The 24,988-nt window shown below is 33.0% G+C and overlaps 2 protein-coding genes across 5 annotated transcripts in view; one reads left to right on the top strand and one right to left on the bottom strand.

Annotated features, from left to right (window-relative positions):
• The window catches only part of LOC131841708 (nuclear hormone receptor FTZ-F1), a 33,754-nt gene extending 18,059 nt beyond the window's left edge, over window positions 1-15,695 (top strand). Inside the window, exons 2-8 of one of the 4 annotated variants that reach the window (XM_059190027.1) lie at window positions 2,878-3,500; window positions 6,805-7,063; window positions 7,266-7,366; window positions 8,142-8,284; window positions 8,457-8,516; window positions 12,218-12,267; window positions 14,234-15,695. In XM_059190027.1, the coding sequence (XP_059046010.1) occupies window positions 2,878-3,500; window positions 6,805-7,063; window positions 7,266-7,366; window positions 8,142-8,284; window positions 8,457-8,516; window positions 12,218-12,266 (1,235 nt within the window). In that variant the 3' untranslated portion in view covers window position 12,267; window positions 14,234-15,695. The remainder of the gene's footprint in view (window positions 1-2,877; window positions 3,501-6,804; window positions 7,064-7,265; window positions 7,367-8,141; window positions 8,285-8,456; window positions 8,517-12,217; window positions 12,268-14,233) is intronic. The other 3 variants (XM_059190042.1, XM_059190035.1, XM_059190048.1) reach the window with 3 other exon arrangements.
• A 5,755-nt stretch (window positions 15,696-21,450) lies between these two features.
• LOC131841733 (3-hydroxyacyl-CoA dehydrogenase type-2) lies at window positions 21,451-24,513 on the bottom strand. Its single transcript, XM_059190055.1, has 6 exons — window positions 24,225-24,513; window positions 23,935-24,099; window positions 23,351-23,515; window positions 22,838-22,966; window positions 22,095-22,203; window positions 21,451-21,721 (listed from the first exon to the last, which is right to left on the bottom strand). Exons 1-6 carry the CDS (start codon window positions 24,231-24,233, stop codon window positions 21,531-21,533), a joined length of 768 nt encoding a protein of 255 aa, XP_059046038.1. The 5' UTR covers window positions 24,234-24,513; the 3' UTR covers window positions 21,451-21,530.
• Window positions 24,514-24,988: the final 475 nt, after the last annotated feature.

The raw sequence follows: 24,988 nt of genomic DNA, 5'->3' as shown, positions 1-24,988 counted from the left end.
TAGCTTGACACATTTTAGGCTGTTAAGTAAATATAAATAAGTATGACATTCAAGTTTGTAAAATTTTTACCCTTAAAATAAAATAGGGCATGAAAGTTCGTGATACTTTAATGTACAATAATTACGTTCTTAATTCAGAATTTTATTAAACAGAAGCTATCTTTAATCTAAAAAGCTACACGACATCGCTAGTTAGCGACACGGGTGTTATATTAATATATATTCTGTATAGTATTACTACTAAAACTTTATCTAAATCAATATGTATTATTAGTAGGTACCAAAGAATAATTTCTTTACACTTATTTTATACATTGATCTTAACTGCTTATTATACTGTACCTAATAGTGTCTACAGGTCTATTTTGATTTAAGCATATTATTCTATGACCCAACTATTTTATTTATTTCTTTTTAATTTATTCATTTGAAATTACAAAACATCTTTATGTATCTATGTGTACGTCATGTCAAAATGACAATGAACGAAAACGTTACTTTGAAAGAATACCAACGACCGACGTATGTACCTACTTTAGTAGTAATGACGTCTTGTCAACGCATTTACTTGGCTTCCTTCTGTTTACGCCAGTTTTTATATATATTATCTGCATATATCATACAATAATGTATATACATAACAGACACTAAAACTGATTTATCAGAGCGGGGGCAAACATTGTGATAACAAGAAAAAAAATCCAATTAATTTTCTAAAAGTAAATGATTTAGTGTAAAATACTGGAGGGAAAGAGTGATTACGCTCAAGTGATTATAGAAATTAGTATCAGTATAAAATCTATGTTGCTTATTGTTTTTAATTATATGTTTTAGCCAACATATGAGGCACTTTTAGTTTACATTAGATAAACAGTAAAAATAAATCATAAAACAAATGTATAAATTACCTATTATATTTTTTGTGCAATCGTCTTTTATATATACAGAACGGGGAATAGATAATAATTTATTTTATGAAATGGTTGTAATTTGTTAGATAATCGATTACTATTATTATTATTGACCTATAATACCTACTGACTTTCAATGCTTTCGCCCACCTCTGTGTAAGCAATTATAAATTTGTTCCACTCGCCATCTTTTTAACGCAGCCTTTTACGAAGCCCTGTAAGTCTGTCCTTATCGCACTAGGCGAACTTGCCACAATAAAAAGTTATTTTTAACTTGTGGGCTTGTTCTAGCAACAACGCTCGGAAAACCTTTTTGTTCAGCCAAACTTTAGTAATATAAACATAAAAGAACATTAGAAGCTAAAATATTTTAGAAAAAATAAAATGCAATATGTTACTTAACCATTCGGGGCTTATATATGTATTTTAAATGTGTTGTATATATGTTATTACTAGGGAATTAAATTCATTCTTGAAACAAACAATATCAACAATCTCTAGAATTAATCATTTATAATATCAATTTAATATTAATTTAAGATAAAATTTAAGGAAATATTAGTACCACTACGCTCTGCTCGTTCACAATTATGACGGATGATCAAAATCACACAGCCTTATTATATAAATCCATATTAACTAAACTTAACCAATCCATAGTAACGTACCAGGTGGAGGCAAATTGTAAGGAGCTCTTTCGCCAAGGACCACAACGATACCATATCACAAAATATACCATCATGAAAGCCACGACTACTCTGCCAAGAGTGAACGACTGAAGAAGAATATTAACTTAAACTACTGACTTTACATTTACAAGCCAATACTTGTATATTTTAGCGAAAATGACTTACTCAATACTATACTACAACTACGTTTCCTCTACTACGTGACAGTCATAGTATTTATTAATTGCACAACAAAGTAGCATACAGTAGATAAGCTGTTTGCTCAGGATAATTGTAAATGAAATTGCTTAAAAAAATATCAAACAAAAAAACATTTTATAAACTTTATATTCCTGCAAAAAGTTAAAACGAAGTATCTAAGTAATTTAAATGATAGTATTTTTAAGTAAGTACGCAATATACCAGTTTATTATCTTTATATCAGCCATTAGTAAAATTCCGAGACTGGTTAATCATACTCTATATAAAAGGGAAATGTAATAATGTAAATTTCGGGACTGACATTAAAACTTACCTCTCAATTGTATCTATCCAAACGTTAATAAGAATTCAATTATATTCAACTAAATATAGCTAGACAATGACCTGGTATGTAGTATATAAATCATCACAATATATTTGACTTTTTGAAAAACACAAACATTACAAATAAGTTATTCGCAAATATTTAAGTTCAATATCATAAAGTATGAGAATAAATTGTTGGTATGGCGAAGAACGGGTGCTTGCTGGTATTTGGAATAGAGCCAGAATCATAAAGAACAGCGGAGTTCGTGTGTTATGGGCGCGCCGTCCTAAATTTCATGCCCAAAGTTATTAAATATTTATTGAAGAGCACCCAGTTAACCTACTTATTATAGTGACGCTTGAATAGCAACTTAGATTTGTCGTCTTATCCTTACTAGTCTGTAAGCTAATATTTAAACGTCTTTTAACGCTATTCTGCTGAACGATCGAAGCTACCTATTGGCGTGAAAACAACTCAAAATAACAAACTCGATCGCGAGATCAAAATCGCTTAGATATTCGTAATCAATCCATAACCTATTACCACATAATTGCTTAGCTTTCAAACATATTGTTTAAAATAAAATATCTTAATTTTTAAAATCAACCAAGCTTAATTATTTCATAAACGAATATGATATTAGAGACCTTTCAATTGATTGTAAATTGTATTTACAAAACTGTTTTTGTTTGAGTAAATAAATCTTCTGTCCGTACATTATTTTATTTCCATTTTATATACACTGATTAATGTACTTATTTTGTTACAGCTGTAAGGGCGGATCGCATGCGAGGTGGGCGCAACAAATTCGGCCCCATGTACAAACGTGATCGAGCTCGTAAGCTGCAAATGATGCGACAGCGACAGATAGCTGTGCAAACTTTGCGCGGTTCGCTTGGTGATGGCGGCTTGGTGCTCGGATTCACATCGCCATATGCCGCAGTGCCCGTGAAACAAGAGATTCAAATCCCACAAGTGTCGTCATTAACATCGTCTCCTGAGTCGTCGCCGGGGCCTGCACTGCTGGCTGCTCAGCCGCCGCAGCCCCAACCACCGCCGCCACCTGCTCATGATAAATGGGAGGCGCATTCACCGCATTCAGCATCGCCAGACGCCTTCGCATTTGACGCGCCGGCCACCACAGCTGCTACACCATCCAGCACAGCAGAGCCCACCAGCACTGAAACCCTCCGACTCTCACCTATGATTCGCGAATTTGTTCAAACTATCGATGATCGCGAGTGGCAGAATTCACTGTACGGACTCTTGCAGAGCCAAACCTACAATCAGTGCGAGGTTGATCTCTTCGAGTTAATGTGTAAAGTGCTGGACCAAAACTTGTTCTCTCAAGTGGATTGGGCGAGAAACACCGTGTTCTTTAAGTATCTAAAGGTGAATTTTCAGATAAGTATAAGATCCTATCCCAGATCCCTAAAACCTTATCCTGGTGTACACCAACTTTGCTGGCGAATGTACGCATTGCGCTGCTTTGCGATGTTTGTTCTTTGGGGTTGACAATAATGAGGCTTTGCGATTGTTTGTATAGTTCTGTACGTGCAGACAGTAGTTAGGATATAGTTGTGTGAGTAGGGGCGCGTGTGACGCAGCAGGCGACACGGTACTGCTCGCAATCGATACACCGCACCGCCCGCGCCGCGGCACACCAACTGGGTCAAGTTCCCACGACAAGCGCGCCGAATGCCGCTGCCGCGATGTCGATGTTCCTCGTCACTATTCTATTCTGTGTGAACTTACACGAACACACATACTGGACGCGACTGGTCTATTACGTAAGCAGTTTAATGGACGGTGTTAAGACATTGAAACTAGGTTTACAGAGTTATTCCGAAACATATAGTATTCTAAAATAAAAATTTACAACGAACTTATTTTCGATGAGACGTTACTTATACATTACATATATTCGAAAGCTTAATTAAAATAAACAAATATAGATGACCTGTCTTTTATTAATGAGAGTATGGATGTCGTCTAGTAGGCAATTAGGTGTCGAGCGGGAGTTCAATCAATCAGTAAGAGTCAATCTACTAGGAACGGGAGCAGCTTTGACGGCGGTCGCCGCAGCGTGGTCGTCGTACATTTACGCAAGACCCGCAACCGGTCACGTGGGCGCGCAACGTTGCCACATTGATCTCACGCTTCGTCTCTTTCTCGCGGACAGCCTCCGCTCCGCAGCTAGCAATTTTTGTTTGTACTGAAATGACGCAGCTTAGTTACGGCCCATTCTTAGAATTAGGACAGCGTTGAGATGATTCTATGTCGTATACCTACGTATTTTCCGGAAATATTGACCATTGATAACAACAAGATATTTGGGTTTTTATGAAACATTTCTAGTATTATTAAATCATGAAGAGGATATCCAAGAAGTTCCACGTTATTTTTACGTATAAGGATCTATTTTACATTCATTTATTACTGTTGTTATTATACTAAAACAGATTACGCTTGACTGATTGAGATGTTGATGACCTACGCTTTCTCCAGACGGATGTGATGTAACGGTTTAGTGTGCGGGACGGCAACGCTGCACTTTCGTCGGCGCACTTGACACAGTGCCCGTGGCCGAGTTGCCGCGAGAAAGTACTTTTTACCTCGGCGCGTAACCGCCGGTAACGGAGACGTAACGAGTTATGCGATCTTTCTTCGCTTTCTATTACGTAATTTCGTGCTATTAGTCATACAATGACATGATGAACTTGAACGGTTGATGACGTCGTTTTGTCACGTCAATATATCTATATCTAGTGTATATATATATATATATATAATATAGGTACATTGTTTGGTAAAATGTAGGTACATTGTCAATTTGTAATATGTAATGTTCAGGTAGTTGATCATCATAGTAGTTATATTAATTTGTACAAATTCAATTGTTCCGGTATTCTTTGGACTTTGTTTCCCCTCATTTTAGCTACACCACTGTCGCATTCGCTATTTATTTTAATTAGTTGACGTTACCAACTGTAATTTTTATTTCGTAATGTATATTACATTGATTATATATCTATATCTTGCAAACGATAAAGATGGTAGTTTAGTGTAGACAATATCAATTCTGTTGGAACACATGGTGAGGGCAATTATTTTTGTCTCGCATGTCTCATTGTGTCTGTGGTTTTGTCGATTTCTTTTGTCTTTATATGCGGACAATAATTAAGATACAATTGGCACAATAGTAATAGTCAGGGAATTATGTTCTTCTTGCATAAACATTGATTGACCATACATTGAAAGACTTATATTCATCTTTAATTGGACATTGTAGGGTCTAACTGATATAAACTAATTAATTTCGGTTATATACTGAAAAAAACACAACAAAAATTTGGTAATATTATGCTTAAGAGACGTTGGCATTTTAACAACTTTGCAACTTGCAACTGAGCAATATGTTATGAATACCAGAAGTTGTGGCCGATCATTAGAAATATTGAAGTCACTCTTTTCGTTCATAATTTGTCAGTTACTATAACATTAGAATTTTATTAACGTTATCATAGTTATATAACGGCAACTATCAAATAAATTCTATAAACTTCCTGTTGTGCAAGTTTTCAGGCACGCCGCATTTCGAGGCGACTTTGACCTACTTTACTCGCTACCTAGTACCGACAACTCCAGCCAAGATGGCCGCCCAAAGGGAATGCTATCCGTCGTAAACGTCTGAAAAGGTCACATATCTCACCGCTGCTCAACGTTCCTTTCCCTACTTTATGACACTAGTAATAAAAACTATATTTGCTCTCGTTTTTACCGAGTTGGTGGGCAGTCGTTGATATTATTAGGATTGATATTCTCGACCGTGACGACTTACAGCAATGAAAAGCAACGATGTTCCTTTGAGGGAAATCAGATTTGTATTAAAATATAATATTACGGATAATGAACTACAACTAATAAAATACTACAAAAGAATGTAAATTCATTGTATATAGTGTATTAGCGAGTTACATTTGTATATAACAATATCGAAATATCTTATTAACAGAACATACAAAATCTCTGTTGAATATCTAAAATGAGAATCTAGAAATGAATGATCGGTCTGATAGATATGGTTCGGTACTGATTTCATCGGACCGATCTCGATTCATCGCGTTGAGCAAGCAGTATGCGGTGTAGCAATAACTCGGAGCTCTAAAATTCAGTTGTAACATTTCGTAAACGGCAAATTTAACGCGCTCGCGTACCGCCCCATGTTTTCTAATGCAACTCAATAAAATGTAGGTCACGAAACGACGCCGCGAGTCAGTCGAAACTTGTCCGATAGCAATAGGGTTAGAAGCGTACGTGTATTCTCAAACGTTAACATGTAGTCCAAAATTACCTAAAATATTCTTTATTAGGTCAACGTCACACGCTCTACTATCACACAATTATTATCAGAGCCATACATTTTGCCGTTATAAAATTTAAATAAATATAAAGCACACAAGAAATAAACACGAGTTTCTTGAATAATGAGGCAGTTACCCTGTGAATTTGTTAACAAATATAGCAAGCAACTAATGGCGAACTTTAACCAAGGAGCAAATAGCAATAACTGCTTCATTACTCGCCTCGTGTTTTGTATGACGGCAAAATAATCCCTCCTTTCAAAAACGCTGCTATAAATTACCGAATTATATATACACTGCACGTGTAGAAATATGTTTGTCCTTTGTTTCAGGTTGATGACCAAATGAAGTTATTGCAATATTCGTGGTCAGACATGCTGGTTTTAGATCATCTTCACCAGAGAATGCACAATGGGTTGCCTGATGAAACAACACTACACAACGGACAGAAGTTTGACTTACTATGTCTCGGCCTCCTTGGCGTCCCGACTTTAGCTGATCATTTCAATGAGCTCCAGCATAAACTAGCTGAACTCAAGTTTGACGTACCGGACTACATCTGCGTTAAATTCTTGCTTCTTCTTAATCCTGGTCAGTATTGATATGATAATCTTTATTTATACTTATTAAATATTATGTCCTTATGCCTCTGTTGCGAATGATTTTCATGTATATTATTTACTGCTTTTCATTTTTTGTTTCCGATGTAATATTTTATAATAATTATATGCAAACTGATTCAGAAATGACAACCTACTTTGTGTTTGTTTTGATGATTCTCTTGGGGTTTCAGAGGTGAGGGGCATCGTTAACGTGAAGTGCGTCAGAGATGGCTATCAGACGGTGCAGGCGGCACTTCTTGACTACACACTCACCTGTTACCCTACGATACAGGTAAGTGTAGTATCAGTTTATAGAAACTATAATCACACTTTATAATTCATATATGAAATTTTGGCAGTTGTATCTTTAACATGCTCTCTAGTACTAATCAAAATAGTCGATACAGCTATTGTCAATAGAGCTCTGTTAATTTAATCAACTAGCATTCTGTCAATGTCTGATATACTAAGTTCGAAATTAATACAAATGCATAATATGAATATAAATGTATGAATAGGCAAAGTTATATCCCCGAAACTACCTGACTTTAGACACATTTTGGATACTCTAGGTATCCAAAATGTGTCTAAAGTCAGGTAGTTTTGGATAAACATTATTCCATAACAGTAGGTCTAAAAGTGGACGTAATGACAATCTATAATAATGATCAACAAATGTCACACTTATAACGACCGTAGTTGCAGTTTACCGATTGAAACACAACTTGAAGTTGACAACGAATGTCTCATGTCTATCTATTGTTAGACTGGGTAAATCTAACCTCCACCGATAAGTATGCCGATGTTTATGGGGGAATGTAGAGCAGTATATAATGAACGTGTGAATCGACCCCTTGCTTTCAATTTTAGAAAATGATGACAGTTGTATGTCATCATAGGATAAATACAACAAAAAAACTTTGACCTTCCAACTCGCTTAATTGGGTCTAGTTGCAATAAAATAGCTATATGTACATTGTGTTTTGCCATGTCTATAGGGGTTGGTCAATTATTTGCCGTGTAAAGTATATTGAAATTATTTGTAACATTTGGGGTGTAATTTCCAGGATAAATTCGGCAAACTTGTGCAAGTAGTGCCGGAAATTCATGCGCTGGCTGCGCGAGGCGAGGAACATCTGTACCAGCGGCATTGTGCAGGCCTAGCGCCCAGTCAAACACTTCTCATGGAAATGCTGCATGCTAAGCGCAAGTGAGTACCAGTAGACTTATATATTTGTCTATAAACACGAACATGGAATATATTTATTTTATGTACTACTCCATAATCACAATAATTCAACATATTATGTGTATTTAACAACACTCAATTCTATTCAAAGTTATATACTTAGATAAAAATGGAATAATGTGTCTGGTTCTAGGCCGAACGGAGGCGAAATGGTTAACCGGAGTGCTGAACACACGTCAACTCTAGACCGATTGTACGTTACTCTGTATATATGCATTTATTCTTATAATCATAACACAGAAATCATCCTATTATTTCAACATAATTATATTTATTTTGTTACTAAGCTCCATAGAGTTGCCAGTATAACACCAATATTGTATTCAGACATTTACACGCGGTAGCGTCATTATATTGCATAATATATTTATTTTGATAAATTATAAATAAATATTTACACTCCGTATATTGAACACTATACATATTACCACAAGTAGATGATTAAATCTGGCAGCTCTAGGTTTGTTTCACAACGCATTGCAGCGTTATCATTTGGTGCACTGTTACTATTCTTTCATATGCTTTTCAAAGTTTTGGTATTATTTTATTCATTTTGATGCACTAAAGTTTATGTATTTTTAAGATATCGTTAATATAATTATTAACATATAAGCACATTTTCATGGGGAATTCACCCGTTTATATATATGATGTTAATTTGAAGAAGTTTTTTAGCAACAGGCGTAACACGTCGTACTGGCAATTACAGTAGGTTGGATATTTTTGCCAAACGTGTACTCTAAAGTTAACCAACCCGTTTTAAATTGGTTGCTTAACAAAAGTTAAAAATAATTAGCAGATAACAAACATAATTAGATAGTCTTTTAGAGTCTGGTAGTTAAGTAGTTAGCTTGAATTGGTAAGATTTCCTAATTGCCTAATTTGTCGAATGTAGGGCAGATTCTAAAGAGACCTATAAATAATTGCAATCTAGTATTGCATCTCGATGTTCGAGGATGAAATGTAGTAACAACTACGTTGTTTTTTAAATATTCGAAATTCATAAGTAGAGCGTTGTAAAGTAAAAATGAGGTATTTAATACGTTAATTGTAGCTAGTGTAGCCGAATTTATTTGTAATAAACGTAGCATCAAGTGAACTACCGTAGTCTATACATGAAATAATATTACTCTATTGCAATTATTTCCCATTCATTGCTCTCATTATCGCATGCATACTGTATTTTGTATATAATACCGAGACTCGTAAAATTCTAAGAATTCATTCATTTTCAGACATAAAATGTTATCGTTATGTTAATTTATTTCTCAATATGGAGTTTTTTCCTAATAAATAATAGACTTGTGAAATATCATAGTACATGCAGTAATACATTATGCACGAGAAAGTTACAGTTTGAACAATTGTCTCCGCGGGATCCCTCATTCAATATTTTCATTACACATATTTTGTGGGTCTGTAAACCATTGCAGTTGTATACCGCTAGTATACAACTGGAATGGTCATTAAGCAAAATATAGAAATAGCTTTTAATTATGATGTATTTAAAGAGATTTATATGCGTCATAATATCGCGCCCTCTGTGTCACCCCACCTTCCGATCCAGTACATTCAATAAATCTTCTCTGACCCTTTTAAGTAGGACAACGTGTAACTTAAAATATATTCTTATTATAGACGTTTTTATTTGTAAGTGCTTTATTCGCATAGTATTTGAAAAGGGACTTATTTCCTTTATTGAGAAGAACTTATTCCCGGTCAATCAAATTATCCTGGTCACGAGGAAACGGTTGCGGGTACAAAATTAACAGGGTGTAATAATACAATCCGTCAAACAATTGAAGTAAAGAAACTAATCACAATAATAATAAAGATATCATACAATAGAAACATATCAGATAACAATCAAAGTGACCCAATTTTGTAGCGATAACGATTTTTGTTCTTACTATGTATAATCCGATAGTAGAAATATACGTTGTACGTCATATGGGTACTTTAAATGTTCGTCGCTTACTGTATTTCATATCTTCTCATTGAATTGGGAAATTAGGTTACATTAGATAAGATATCGCAAAAACTTAGAACGAAAAATTATCAATACATAACTACCTAGGTTTATCAATCGCGTTAACAACAGAAAGGTCGTAAAATTCTCAGAAAAGTGTTTGCAATGATTTTTTTAAATTAATTAAAGCCAGACGAAACATTTGTGGATATAGAATACATACAAAAACTAATTTTCTCTTATTAATTTCATTAATGAGGTTACTTTATTTCTGTTGTTAGATTTTATTTTTCTCTGGGATAATGTATCGTCGTGTATATAAAAAGATTCCTACGAATAGGCCTATTGGTATATTATTGTATGAAAGTTTAATTGCCACATCAATCAATATTTCTCGTCTACTTCACAAAATTTAGAGATAGTTTTTCGATACATTGTAAAATAAATGTATCACAAGTTGAATTTGTAGTATTTGAAACTTGTAGGTGAAAATTAATAAATATTATTGCACCCTATTTGATGATGATATAAAAATTTCAAATTTTAACAATGTTGAGAGAGGTTGCGTAAGGCTTATTAGCGGCCAGCAACTTAAATATTCTGAATGCTTATAATCGTAAACAGAACGATTATATTATAAAATTATGACCACGACGTAAAATTGTAAAATTATATCTTGATATTATGATTTGTCCGGCGTAATTGTCAATATTCTCATCGAATTAGCTAAGCAGTGTATTGATTCTATTTAATAGGAAGATTTACGTTCCAGACCGGTGAAATACGGTTTTACTACTAGTTCTGCGATACTGCTACTACGATATCTTCCGTTTAACGATTTTCTTAATGAAAGGTTCTTATTCTTTACCGTGGTGGTAGAATATTATACTCAATACTTTATTGCATTTCGTTGTTTGTACTAATTTATTTAAAGTAATATTTGTTTAATATATTTATTGCAATATTAAATATCTATTAATTATTTATATCTACTATAATAAAAATTACTTAATGATCTCGTATTACTAAATTTGGCATTCATAGTTTATGATATCGTAGATAATTTTTAAATATGAGGTAACAACAGTTTAACTATGTATCGAGATGACATACAATAAAAATACTGTCCTCAGTGAAAATATTCGCTGCTCCAGTTATCTCTTTTGCGTTGTTTATCTGTAATATGTTTCCATATTTCTTGATAATTTTATATGTAAATTTAATGAATGCTCGGATTGAAGTTAAATATATAATTTTATATCACAAAATCACGGTGCCTTAACGGCTCAACGAATTTTAGGTAAATTTGTTATACCTACACGTATCATACTATTTGAGATAGAGGAATATTATATATTTTTTATCTTGCCGGACAAATTAGCGAGTAAAATGTTTGGGATCTCTCATACAATTCGTAAGAAATAAAATTCGACGTCACTTTATTCTCAACAAAACTGTTTGCCCTATGGCACATTGACCGTAATGAATAATACTAGCGACAGAATAACACCATAAAATGTTAAACTTTAACTCGCGGCACCCCGTTGACAGTGAGCATCTTTATTTTCCAGAAAGAGACCTATACAGATAAATCTGAGTAGGTATATTTAAAATTGTTATATTTTCCTTTGTGGCGTTACTTCATCGGGTTTCACTATCGACATTTATAACAATAATAGAATTAGTATTTTTTGTAAGGATTTCAATATTGGTCAAGATGTTTACAACGTAGGTAGCCTATACAAACTTTTCTCACATCCACCATCCACAATTTAAATCTTGTTCTGAAATTTAATTACATATGTAATTGATAATTATTTAACTAAGGAGTTATTTATAGCCTAAAAGATGGGGCTAATGTGAGGTGGCGTTGGCATCGTATTGTCTACTGCGTATGTGTACTAAGGGTGTAATCTGTGTGGCAGGTGCGGCTTCCTGCCAAGCGACACGATTGAGCCGCATTCGCCAATATAGAGTAAGCATATATTTAAGCGCTGTATTTTGAGACCACTAGCTGCCACTTGCACATTTTCCTATTTTTGCTAAACTTCATATGGCACTATCACTTTGCTACTTATAAATCTTGGTCTGCGAACAATTGACCTTCTATAATTACACATGGCACTATTCATTTATAACTGTTACTTATTTATTGCCAACACTATTAACTGAAGAATGCGGCTTGATCATTTTCTATCCTAATATTAAAGAGTTTATTTTTCTAATCAAAATTAATGTAACATTTTTAACTGTATCACACTTTATTCGCTATTATATAATATAATAGTATGAATTTAATGTCATGATCACAGACTTGCGCCTTTTTCTCTTTTGAATAAGCAGTGACTATAGAACGCCACCTGCTTCTATATCGCGCACTTTCTTTGCTTACTTTATATTTATTCACGCTCGTATGCACCGCTCAATATTGGTCTGTTAATAGGTTTTCCTTGGTTATCAATGTGCGTCAAGTATGTAAATAATAATCGCCGTTTTTTCTGTTTTTTATTGTATATACCAGCGACATTTGCTAAATTGTGTTTAGATCTAAAGAGTATGAGGGCCAAACTTTAGTCACGGGGAGTAATAATTAATGGATATATTATATTATAATATAATTATTTTTATTTGTGTTAATCTTGTCTATAATTATTTTTCAAAATCGTCGTCTTTATGACCTCAACCACATTAGACGTATAAAATAAAATAAATACAAATCTTATGTACAGATTGATTAGGAAGAAATCCATGGTCGAATTTATATTCTGCTAAAATGATTTAAACTATGTGAATAAATTATTTATAATTTTATAAGTATACCTCGATTAGATATATTCTACTATGTTACTACTGAATGAAATAATGAATATAGCTATATTTATACAGACAGACCAGGCAGACGTTGTTTTGCTCGATCATTATTATTCGAAATAAAAAACAACCGAGGGTAATTTAGTTACTTAACACTCGCTTGTTTTTAAAGATAGGATATTTGGCTTTCCGTTGAATAGAAACTATCCTATCTTTTAATTTCGACTAAATTATAAACAATTGGCCAAATTTCATAGTAATTGGTTAAGTAGTCGATGTTTACCATAGACAAATATTATGACATGAAGATTTTATATCTATTCTTAAAAAAATAATTATCTATTTTAGGCTCGCACTATTTCTCGTTTAGTATATTAATGTGATTAACAGTGCAATGTGTGAATATATGTCTTATGTAATTACATACACACGATACGATTTATTCTTGTTCTGTTTCCATGAACGCTGCCCCTGGTTATGCTAAACAATTGCGTTAGTATTAATTTAATACCTTGCTGTAATATTGTACGTGCACGGATCTCTATTCTAAACTTCTATTTGCTTTTCTATGAATCTGTTCACATTATAGTCGATGCTTTCTTCGTCAGAAGTATTGCTCATGGGAATACATGAGCTTGTGTCTAATATTTATTGGACATGTCAATGGACATTAAATCAGATTATAATGTGCGCAGGTTATAAAAATACAACTATTGTAACTTGTTCTGGTTGATCTAATCTGACAGTATACATTGTGCTAACCATTGTTCTAATAACCTAATCATCCAATACGAGGACATTTAATAACCAGTTCCTATGTTTAATATACAGGAATATATTATACATAGGAATATATTTTCTATGATTTTAAGTTTGAGTTTTAATTGTTGGGTGTTTATTAGTTATGATTTACGTTTACTACTACTCGTACATTTCCAGTTGTAAATAAATTTTGCATAAATGTTTAATGTATAGTATTTTTTGTAATGGCTTTTTACTATGTTAATTATTTATTTGAAATATCAACCTGTTGCAAATGACGTTTCTATTTTGGTTTCAATGCTCGTATGCATGGAAGGTGTTCGTGTGTCAATTGCAAATATAATCGTTGTCCATGTTTCTGTCGACAGATCTTGAAGTCCCAGTGAAGAATAGAGGTGGAGAGTGATGTTGCGCCAAGCGCCCCCGGCACCACGAATAGTATATTTTACAACAAATATTACTTATTAATTAGCTTTAGTTTTAACTTGGTGTGTGATTAAATTTAATAAGTTATTGATTTCGCCGAGCGCCGGCCGGCGGTGCCGTGCGTGCCTAGTCCGAATACAGATATAAAACAAATATTTATCTACCTAATATCTGTAACATAAATATACAAAAATATTATACACCAGTCTTGTGTAGCTACGGTTAATTTATTTAGCAATCTACATTGTTTAACTTCAAAATTTATTAAGTACATATAAACTAGGTTCTCTTTATCTCCGGTGCGTTAGCGAAGAGAAATATTATATTACAATTCATATTTTAGGAAAGCGTCTGTGATTATAAACGAAGAAATTTGATGAAAACCGTTTTTAATGTTAGTTGAGATGAACATAATGTATAATAATTTAGTTATATTCCTATAGCTACGCATGTTGCGGGCTCGTTGACACCGCAAGTCTGGCACCTACGAAGCCCGCTTTTCGTGTTCGTTACACATAATATGTAAACAATGTTACTTGTTCATTTCAAGACTTTACATTGAAGCACTTTAAAATATTATTAACTATCTCACTGATATATTTCTCGAGGGACTTGTTTAATAATAATAATAGCTTATCTATCCCAGCGGTATGTGAGGATGTGGACCTTTTATTGGTTCCTGTGTGTGACAAGTTGCGAATGGTGCGCGTAGTTATTGGCTTCAAAAATGTTACAGATTTTATCGAGAGTTGATAGAAATAATAAATTGTCTATGTATACATTGTAGGGTAAGACGAACAACTTATTCACAGTCATGTTTAAATTTTACAGTTGTTCTCTGAAAATGTTTATCTAAATGTTGTATTAAATTTATCAATATTATTTTTATTGGCCATACCAGTACAAATGAAATTATATCCTTGTAAATAACATTAGCACATTTTACAGTGATTTAATTCTACGTATAGTGTAATTATGTAAAATATTTCTCAACATACGTGCAAGAAGCCTTAAAAATCATAGATTTTTAAAAGATATGGGTACTAGCATCTACTGGCCAATGGCTGAAGAAAGATGATGTATTTTTATAAAACATATTGTTCTTTATTAACATATATAATATGTTAACTGAAAGTACATGATTTCGTATTTTTCTAACATAATTAAATATTGTAGGGTACGTAAACAAGTGTAATGATCAACTTTTGAAGTCGAGAAATTATTATGTATACATAATATTAAATTTAATGTTATCATTGTATGTAGTACCTACATAACGTTACAAATTTGATTTGAAAACGTTTTATTTTTGTAATTATTATCAATGTCAATTTTGTAGTAAAGTTGGAGCTCCATGCGTAAGATGCCAATTTCTAATCACATCAATCAGACATCACCTGCTACATAGCACAGAGTTATAGATTTAAAGTCTACGAATTATTTACGATTAGTTTTATATATTACCTTCACCTCCGCTGCACACTACGCAAAATAAGCTTTGAACAAATAACCACGAATCTATTTTATTGTAAATAATGTGTGATTGATTGTTTGGGACCGTATGTAGCGGTTCGTTAAAACGAATAAATACTTAACAATGTGTTGAATGGTCGGAAACTGAATCTTATGTGTTGGGCACCAATCGAACTAAACTGGGGTATGAAACTGATGATTTTAGTTAATTTATATGTGATTGACGGTTTGTGTTAAAAGTGAATGTTTATAATTATAATTAATTAATTACATATTATTATAACGTCATCACCGCACCAAGTGCGAATGTATAGTGGGCCGCATCAACGATTAGTGTATACATATATATATATATATTTACGAATGGTATTCTTTCCATTTGTTTGTCTTAGCGGCTCTTGTAGATAAGAAAACTAATGATTTGTTACAAAATTGTGGCACCGCGTTTTGTCTATAATACCGTCCAGTGAGCACAGTAATTTTATTATCATGACATTAAAAATTTAATTGTATATATTATTATTTTGGAATAAATTGCAATTATAAACAGTCATATATGATTGATTGATATTGTTCGGTCGATGGGCCATAGACGTACCTAATAATTACTAGGAAAATTACAGTTGCATTGACAATAGGAAAGATTGGTACCTGCTTTTTAAAATTGACATATTATAGTACACTTTACTTGAACAGAGTTCCTTGAAAGCATGTTGTGGTACAATTTTTAAATATACTTTAAGTATATCAACTAAAATTATTTGTATGCCGCAAATATGAATGATTTTTAAGGATAAGACTTGTCACCTTTAAAATTTTATTATCCACTTAAATCAATATAATATTATGTACACTTTTTATAACATGACGTATGATCATAACGAATAGTTACATTTAAACTCCATATCTTGTCTCATTATTTCTTAAATCATATTAAAATATAAATTTCCGCGGAGCTGCGATATCGAAAATCTTTGGATTAAAAGATATTTTGTTTATAGTTAACTAATTACTGCGTTCATTCAATACTGTTTTTTACAATGTCCTTTATTCCAAAGAGTCATTGTCATACTTCTACTGTCGTTGTCGCATTGGATTTAAATATTCTGTGTTGACATAATAATTCAATATAACAGCAACTCTGATTACCCCATCCAGGTATGCTGTCGTGAGCATAATTCGTTGGTCGTTTCTTCAATTAAAAATGTGTGACTAGTTAAAAGAGTATATGATTCGCAGCTTCACGAGTTTAGACGCTTTATGGAAGGCAAAGCTGATCTGTGATGGTACGACATAGTTAGGTACATTAGGCTGTGTGGGTCTTACTTGTCCGTATTGTAGGGCACAACGACGATAAATTGTGACAATTTGTTTTAGAGATCACCTTTTTCCACTACAGCTTAGCATTATTTTTGAATCGTATTCGAGGTTTTTATTAGTCATACCTTTTTAGAATTCAGAGTTAGTTCACATACCTCGATATAATTCCTTTTATTAGTTTTGTGCATATGTTTTACCAAACAAACGTTACCATTTTTGCAGTATTTTATAAATCAGATTTTAAAATAATAATTCACTTTTTTTATATAAAATACTAGACAGTATTATTATATAATTAATATACACCTTATCAATTTTCACTCTTCTAATAAAAGGAAATGCTGTATTTTGCCCTTATAAATGTTACTAGTACAGAACAAGATGTGTTTTATCTAATATTAAATGTACTCAGGGTATAAGATAAAATATGTACCTATGTATTATATGTATCATATATAGGTATAAGTCTATTTTAACAACCACGTTTTCATTAAGTACATTTAATTTTATGTTATTTGCAATTATTTTAATCGTTATTTATATACCATAATAATCATGTTATATTTTATATGAAATACCGTGTTTAATAATCTATTTCTGCGATATACTTGAAAAAAGTAATTATCTTAACAATGGGCTTAGATCTGTTGAGTGGTTGCAGAGTGGTGTCATCGTGTGCCATTAGATGAGTGTTGGTACAGGGTTATAGCAGTGGGCGGCGTCGGTGCAGCCGGCCGCCTACCCACCGACCCATCGAATACAATAAATACTTCAGTTTAGCGCGATATTACAAGTTCTATTACTTGCAAACACAGCAACAAACTTAGACAATAAACGTTTGTTAAGGTGCCAGTGTTCGTAGTTAACTTTCTGCAGTCGGTTATTAAGAACGTTGCGTCATTATCCGTCACTTTACGTCAGTCTAATCAACAACCATTATCATATAATATTTAATGTTTTAAATATAAAATTCTATACATTAAATCTAAACCTATTTACTTCATAAGGTTAGGTTGTAATATACAGCATAAAGTTGTATTTTTAGTGTTTGTGTAAGTAATATCTATATTTATGAATTAAACATATAAGTATTTTAATTAATAAGATACACAATGAGTGTTCTATGTAAATGTACATTTTGAGTTCAATTAGATAATAAGAAATGTTGATAAATAGGTAGTTTTAACAACTGCGTGAAGTCAGGCGGAGGAGCTCGTGTGAGCGGCAACCGGTCGTGTCCGCCGATCGCACTTGCGCGCCGCCCGGCTTTGTTCGGGTACTGTTATTTCGCTCAGATTCGCTCGCGCAATGTAACTTCACCCCGTCTGTAGTTGGACGCACTCGTCCGGTAGTCGCTACGGACTACGGCGGGGCCCTTGCAGTAAACTGTCATTATCATGCTTCACTCGACGGTAACGGTGTGTTAGGTGATCGATTGACTTGAGTAGAAAGATATTATATACGCGTCGCACACATTCCAAAACAACGCTAATCGCAACGCTACGCGGCGCGCGTCGACGGTCGCGTTGAAACTTGTAAGTTAACCACTTTGTTGTTCATTAACGATAAGTTAGGTTTAATCTCAGTCGATGTTTAACTTTAGTCTGTGTATAGTATTTTCTCGGTTAAGTTTATGTGAGAATGTGAATTTGAGCGAATCGACATGCCCCAGCCTGAAGGGTTCATAATAGCTGTAAAACTAAGTACCTAAGCGAATAATTCTGTTGCACCTAACTTTATTTTGCGAGCTGCGTTAGTTTATTTTATTAATTGTACATATAGGTAGGGCGAGGTATACAGTTTTCATTCAAACTTAGATGGTTATTGTTGAATCTGAAAATGTGGGGCTGGCAAATACCAATGCAATATTGCATTTGCTGTTGATAAATTTAAATAAATTGTTTATCTGATACCATAGATATATTAACTATTTATGTGTTACTGTTGTTTAGACGGTGGTGAGGCTGCGCCTTGGGACGTAATACTAATCAAATCTGCATGTTAATGTTTCGACGTCCTTAATTGGGTGTGATCACTAAGTGGCAGCATGGTAGTGCTTACTCTAAGTGCCCATGCTCCCGAGGCGCGATGGACCGAACGGTCCCGCGCCACCGTGGAACACATCCCTCGCATCGCGGTCCTCTGACCAATATATATATATAAATGTAAATTTAAAACCTAAGTACACCCAATACGTTTAGCCGAATGGCCTGTGAGGCTGCTTCTATTTTAACTGAATCTGAGTAATCACCACAATCAATAAGTTTCTTAGCAATAGTAAACGCTACATCACTGCTGACATCACTACATAACGCGACTATTCGTGAATTAGCAAGTATTCTTACCTGTTGCCAATTTTTGTTGTTACATAACACTGATTGCTATTTTACCACCACATTTTGAAAGCAGTGTTTCTAATTAGAGAAATTGACAATGGCCCAGGAATCCTAATATACATGTATCACATTATAAATGCTAAATTTATATTGTTCAGTTAGAGTGAAGCATCCAGAATTGTTTACCGCAGCCACATAAGTACCGTGTCATTACCTCACATTATGTCTTTTATAAATACATTATGAAATAGTTATTGTTGTCGCTAAATCTTATTTTTATTGTCAATACCTATTGTTTAGAGGTGTCTTTAAGTTTAAAGCTATAAACACGATGATCTATTTTTAGATGGCAACCTAGATACTTGTATTTGGCGGTGCGAGTTGTCGCCCGTGCATCGTCAGTGTATTTATTTTCAATGGTGATTAATAAATATTGTGAGACGCACGAACGCGTCGGCGGCGGGGACAAGCGACCCAGCCGCCGCTCGTTATTGTAGAAATAAATGATATTTTCGTTTAAATAATTGCGTCTTTATTTTGTACATTGTACACTCACCTATTTCTTTCAATAAACAAACATTAAACCTGTCATACGAACAGGGTGATATAATGTTTGGAGATTGGCCACTAATTTCCCGATAAATTTGCTGTCTATAAAATACATATATATAGTATAATGGTAAGACTTGAAATTGATAGTATTTTGCACACATAATGGTGCGAGCGCATTCCATGTTGAAAAGAATACGGTAGCCCTAAAATAATAGAACATTTATTTCAAATCAAAGTATACCTACACATAGAAATGAATAGATGGGCAGTTAACTATTTATCCGAGTGAGTATTTATAACTAAATTAAAACATACATCGGCACAACATGTCTACTAAAACGGAATCGTATGAATGAAATATGAGATTTATATTATGACCTAATGTCTAGACTACACCATGCCGTGGTTGCATAAACAACTAATTGCACCAATTCTATTTTTAATACAAGGATACTTTGTATATCCACCGCATTACCATAATTTAAAAAAAACAATAAATATACTGTCTAACCCTGCATCAGCTATGATGCATTTGCAGTAGCGCATAAATGTGTAAGAATAACTCTACATTTACAACTGCTCTAAGCTTCCCTTTCGAAAAATATATATAATAAAACATTTTAAAAACGATTTTCACAGCGTAGGCCAACTATAACCAGTTGACCTACGCTGTGTTCGTTTTACTATTGTAAATATTTAGAATAATATAGCTTAATCTGCAAAACCGTCCTACACATTGGACACCAAATCTAATCAGCTGTTTTAAATTAAAAATTCACAAGTGCTGCATCGCAAGACGAATCATATAATACGTACCTACTTAATCAGTCTTTATTAATCACGGAAAGATGGCGCTAAACCTATTCATAGATTTTTCATGATGTAGCTTAACCCTTCGAACGTTTTTACACAGATCTGTGCACACCTCTTATATCGTATTAGTGTTATCACAGATCCGTGCCCGCAAAACCGTGACTTCTTTTTAACCAATTTTATCCTTATTTAAAACAAAATAGGATTGAAACGCATTTAAAAAAATACATGGCGCCGCATACGTCCCTTTCATTTTCGATCGCTGCGACAGACGACGGACATTCGAAAGGTTAAATTAAGGAATATAGTGTAGTAATAATAATTAATTTGTTTCAAAACGCTATCTCTCCTATATTTTAAAGCGTGTCTTATATAAAAATAAAAAATAACAAACATCGACGCAAAAACTGATCCACAAAATTAAGATTAGTTAAATGTAAAAAGTCCTTTTATTCTAAAGTCATATATGACATAATGTTTGTGAAAATATTCTAGTATATAAACTGTACTACAGCTGCAAAAGTCTGGAAAAACTACTGGAATTAAATCTATTAAAATAAAAAATAATTTTATTACATCTATTCATATCAACTACATAAAATGTATATACTAACTACTAGAATCTAATAAGTAACTATTATACTACAAACGTTTAAAACTACAACTGAATAATGAAAAATTTTATTTACAATTAGTCACTACATAACAAATGTTTGCACCCGTACCCTGCTTTTAAATATCCATGTTAGGGCTGCATTCTTAGTGAACCATCCAATCGTATAGTTTCACCATTCAGCATAGGATTCTGTATGATACTCTGGACAAGCAACGCAAACTCCTGAGGGTGCCCCAAACGCGATGGAAAGGGTACGGTTGCTTCGAGTTGCTTTATCGCAGGTTCGGGTAAGGACTGCATCATTGGTGTACGAAATAGACCTGTAATATACAAATATACAAGCTCGTAATTTGATTAATGTCCGCATAGTATGTGTATTGGCTGTGAAAATTTTCTATCATTTGAATGCACATGGCATTTGAGTTATAGAAATAATTTAAGGCCAATATGCATGCATTTAAGTATAATGTTCTGGAAATTTCTCAGTCTTAAGACAACTAGGACATATGGACAACTTGTTACTTAATATATTTCTACAAGCTGTTAAATGTAGTTCAAGGAGCAAAGCTAATAGTAAAATAAACAGTGGATTTTCTTACTTTTAGCTTTTCATATATATCAATACTTTGTATTTTTACTGTAAAATTGTTTAATTGAGACAGAATAATTTATTTATTATCATATTAATTATACCTGGCGCAATCGTCACCACCCTGATGCCTTGTTTCGCAAGATCCCTGGCAATTGGAAGGGTCATGCCTACAACACCGGCTTTAGACGCGGAGTATGCTGCCTGACCAATCTTTAAACAAAAATAGTGAAGCAATATTTAATATAGAGAAACAATATATTTAAAATCAACCAATTTGATGATATTTTACTTTAGTATTATTATAAACGCGAAAGTTTGTATGTATAGGTATATGGATGTGTGATACTGTTTCACGCAAACACTACTCAGATTTTGATGAAACTACAGTAATATAGCTTATATTATTTATTTATTTAATTAACACAATATAAACTTACTTATATTATACATTATAATAATACATAAGCTATTATTTTAAAAGATATTTTCTAAATTGGGTGAAATATAATGATAAATGTCAAGTAAGTGTGATCCTGACGAAGTTGTGGGTCAACTAGTTGTATTATAAAAATGCCAATATCTTAAAAACATAACTTGTGTGTGGGAAGATGTAAATCTTTTAAATTTATACAGACCATTATAAAAATGATACACTATCACTAATCACTTGAACTATATAATACAAGCACTAGGCAGTTAGAACCTCTTCAACTAAATCAATGTGTGCTGAAAGCTAAAGTTTTTAAGTAGTTTTTTATAGGTACTCTTAGCAGGGTAAGGAAAATAAGCTGAATACAATACTATACTTACTATTGAAGCATTAGATATACTAATACATATTTACCTGTCCATCGAACGCTGCAACACTGGCCGTATTTATAATGACGCCTCTCTGTCCATCAGCATCAGGTGCATTTTTGCCTATCATGCCAGCAGACAGCCGTATCACATTAAAAGTACCTATTAAGTTGACCTGAAAATTGAAATAAAAAAAGACAATTATTATTTTGATATTTTAGCAGTGCTAGAACCTTAACATATGCTCTGCTTAGCTTGGGAATGAATAGCATTATCTAACTTGTTCAGGGAAATTATTCATAACAAGTAGATATTCCGAAGTAATGTATATATTCTTATAAATATCTATTTGACTAATTGACAACAAGATAAATAGACATTTAAAATACATATATTTATATTCAATTATTAATGTATTGTATGATGTGAAAATCCAGAAATTTTTAATTGTCACACACATTTTGTCATCGAATGAACTATGTCACAGTATATTTGCTATGTTAATTTCCTATTAATCTTCAAGTAAAAATAATTACGTTTCTTGTCTGATATCACAAACCTCAATGGTTCTCTGAAATAATTTCAGATCAAATGGTTGTTCCTTTTTGAAGTTGTAGATACGAGCAGCGCTTGCAACACCTGCACAGTTGACGGCTACATCGAGGCGGCCAAACTTGTCACGTGTTGTTTGTAATGCATTTTTCAAATCTTGCTCTGATGTTACCTAGAAATTACACAATAAAGTTAGTTATAATTATAATTTGAATTTATAAACATCATACAGATCTTTACTACTCATCATTATCTGCTGCATTTGGGGTAGGCGTAATAGATCTTTACTACTAATTATATAAATACCTATACCCCATGAAATTACATATTATTTGTATTAAGAATTTATATACATAAATAACATTCTCAGTGCTAAGGAGTATTAGTATACTGTTATACCATTATTTTAATCCAGTTAATTGTAAGACGTAGGCTATATATTTATCTTAAAATCATAAAGAAAAACCACTGAAAAACTGTATAGAATGAACAATACATAAACTTACTACTTGATATACATTATGAAGTCTAATATAAAGTTTTCTCATCATACCCCATCCGTTCAGATAATGTAACTTATTATATACTTACATCAACAGGCACAAATGCAACATTTTCACCGAGTTGCTTAGCTGTTTCCTGTCCAGTGCTAGAAGGCAGGTCACATATAATAACTCTCCCACCTTGTTTCAACAACTGTTCAGCAGTTGCTCGTCCAAGACCAGATGCGCCCCCCGTCACTAAACCTACGAGACCCTGGAAAATATTAAGCACGAATTTATTAATAAACACTATTAAAGTCCAAACAACTATTTATATATTCAAATAGTGCAAATCTTTAGTTATTTTGTCTAATCTTATGAGGAATATTTTAAACTCACCTTAAACATTTTTGTAAGAATATGATAAGCAGCTAGTAATCAGTCTTTAAGATGAAATAAGTTAATAACCTTTGTTCTTAACCTCAACTTGAATTGATAAACTAGTATTGCAGCATACAATATTTTTATCTAAAGTTTTGTAGTAGACATAATACGATAAGACGTACTGTTGCGATCAAATGTTAATAGAATTAATTGAAAATGTAGCATATATCACAACGTTATAATATAAATGCAAGCGAACTGAGCATTCAAATCTTTTATTTACATACTTTTTCAAAGTGATCAAATCAATATGTCATTATCACAGGTCAGCATAAATGACATCGGAGCACAGATTAGACCATCAGATTGTTGTTTGACATAATTATGACATATGACAACTGATTCACATGTCATTCATTTCATTCATTGTTATAGCGGATAGGTAGCCTTTTAAATTGTGAACAATAAGAAGAATATAATCAAACTTGCGCAGATTATAAAGGAAGCGGATAGAGTTGTTCAGAATATAATGTCAATTATATAATTATAATATTTGTATAAAAGATTCATGTCAAAGCAACACACATATCCCTATAGGGAGGAATTTTTAGAATTGATGAAATCACATAGCATAGATAACATGATTGTTCCAACTGAGAGCACTGTCCATCAATATCTCGAAATTAAGGGATGGGATAGTAATGGTATGTATAGTAATATTATCTTATCTGTGGTAAAAGGACTACTGCCCCATTTAATCTAACAATATACCCTGTCAG

This window comes from Achroia grisella, unplaced genomic scaffold (assembly GCF_030625045.1).
Source record: "Achroia grisella isolate CSIRO2021 unplaced genomic scaffold, CSIRO_AGI_Agris_v1 utg1064, whole genome shotgun sequence".
Classification (NCBI taxonomy): Eukaryota; Metazoa; Arthropoda; class Insecta; order Lepidoptera; family Pyralidae; genus Achroia; species Achroia grisella.
The sequence above is the reverse complement of the archived record's forward strand: the minus strand, read 5'-3'. Positions and strand labels throughout refer to the sequence as shown.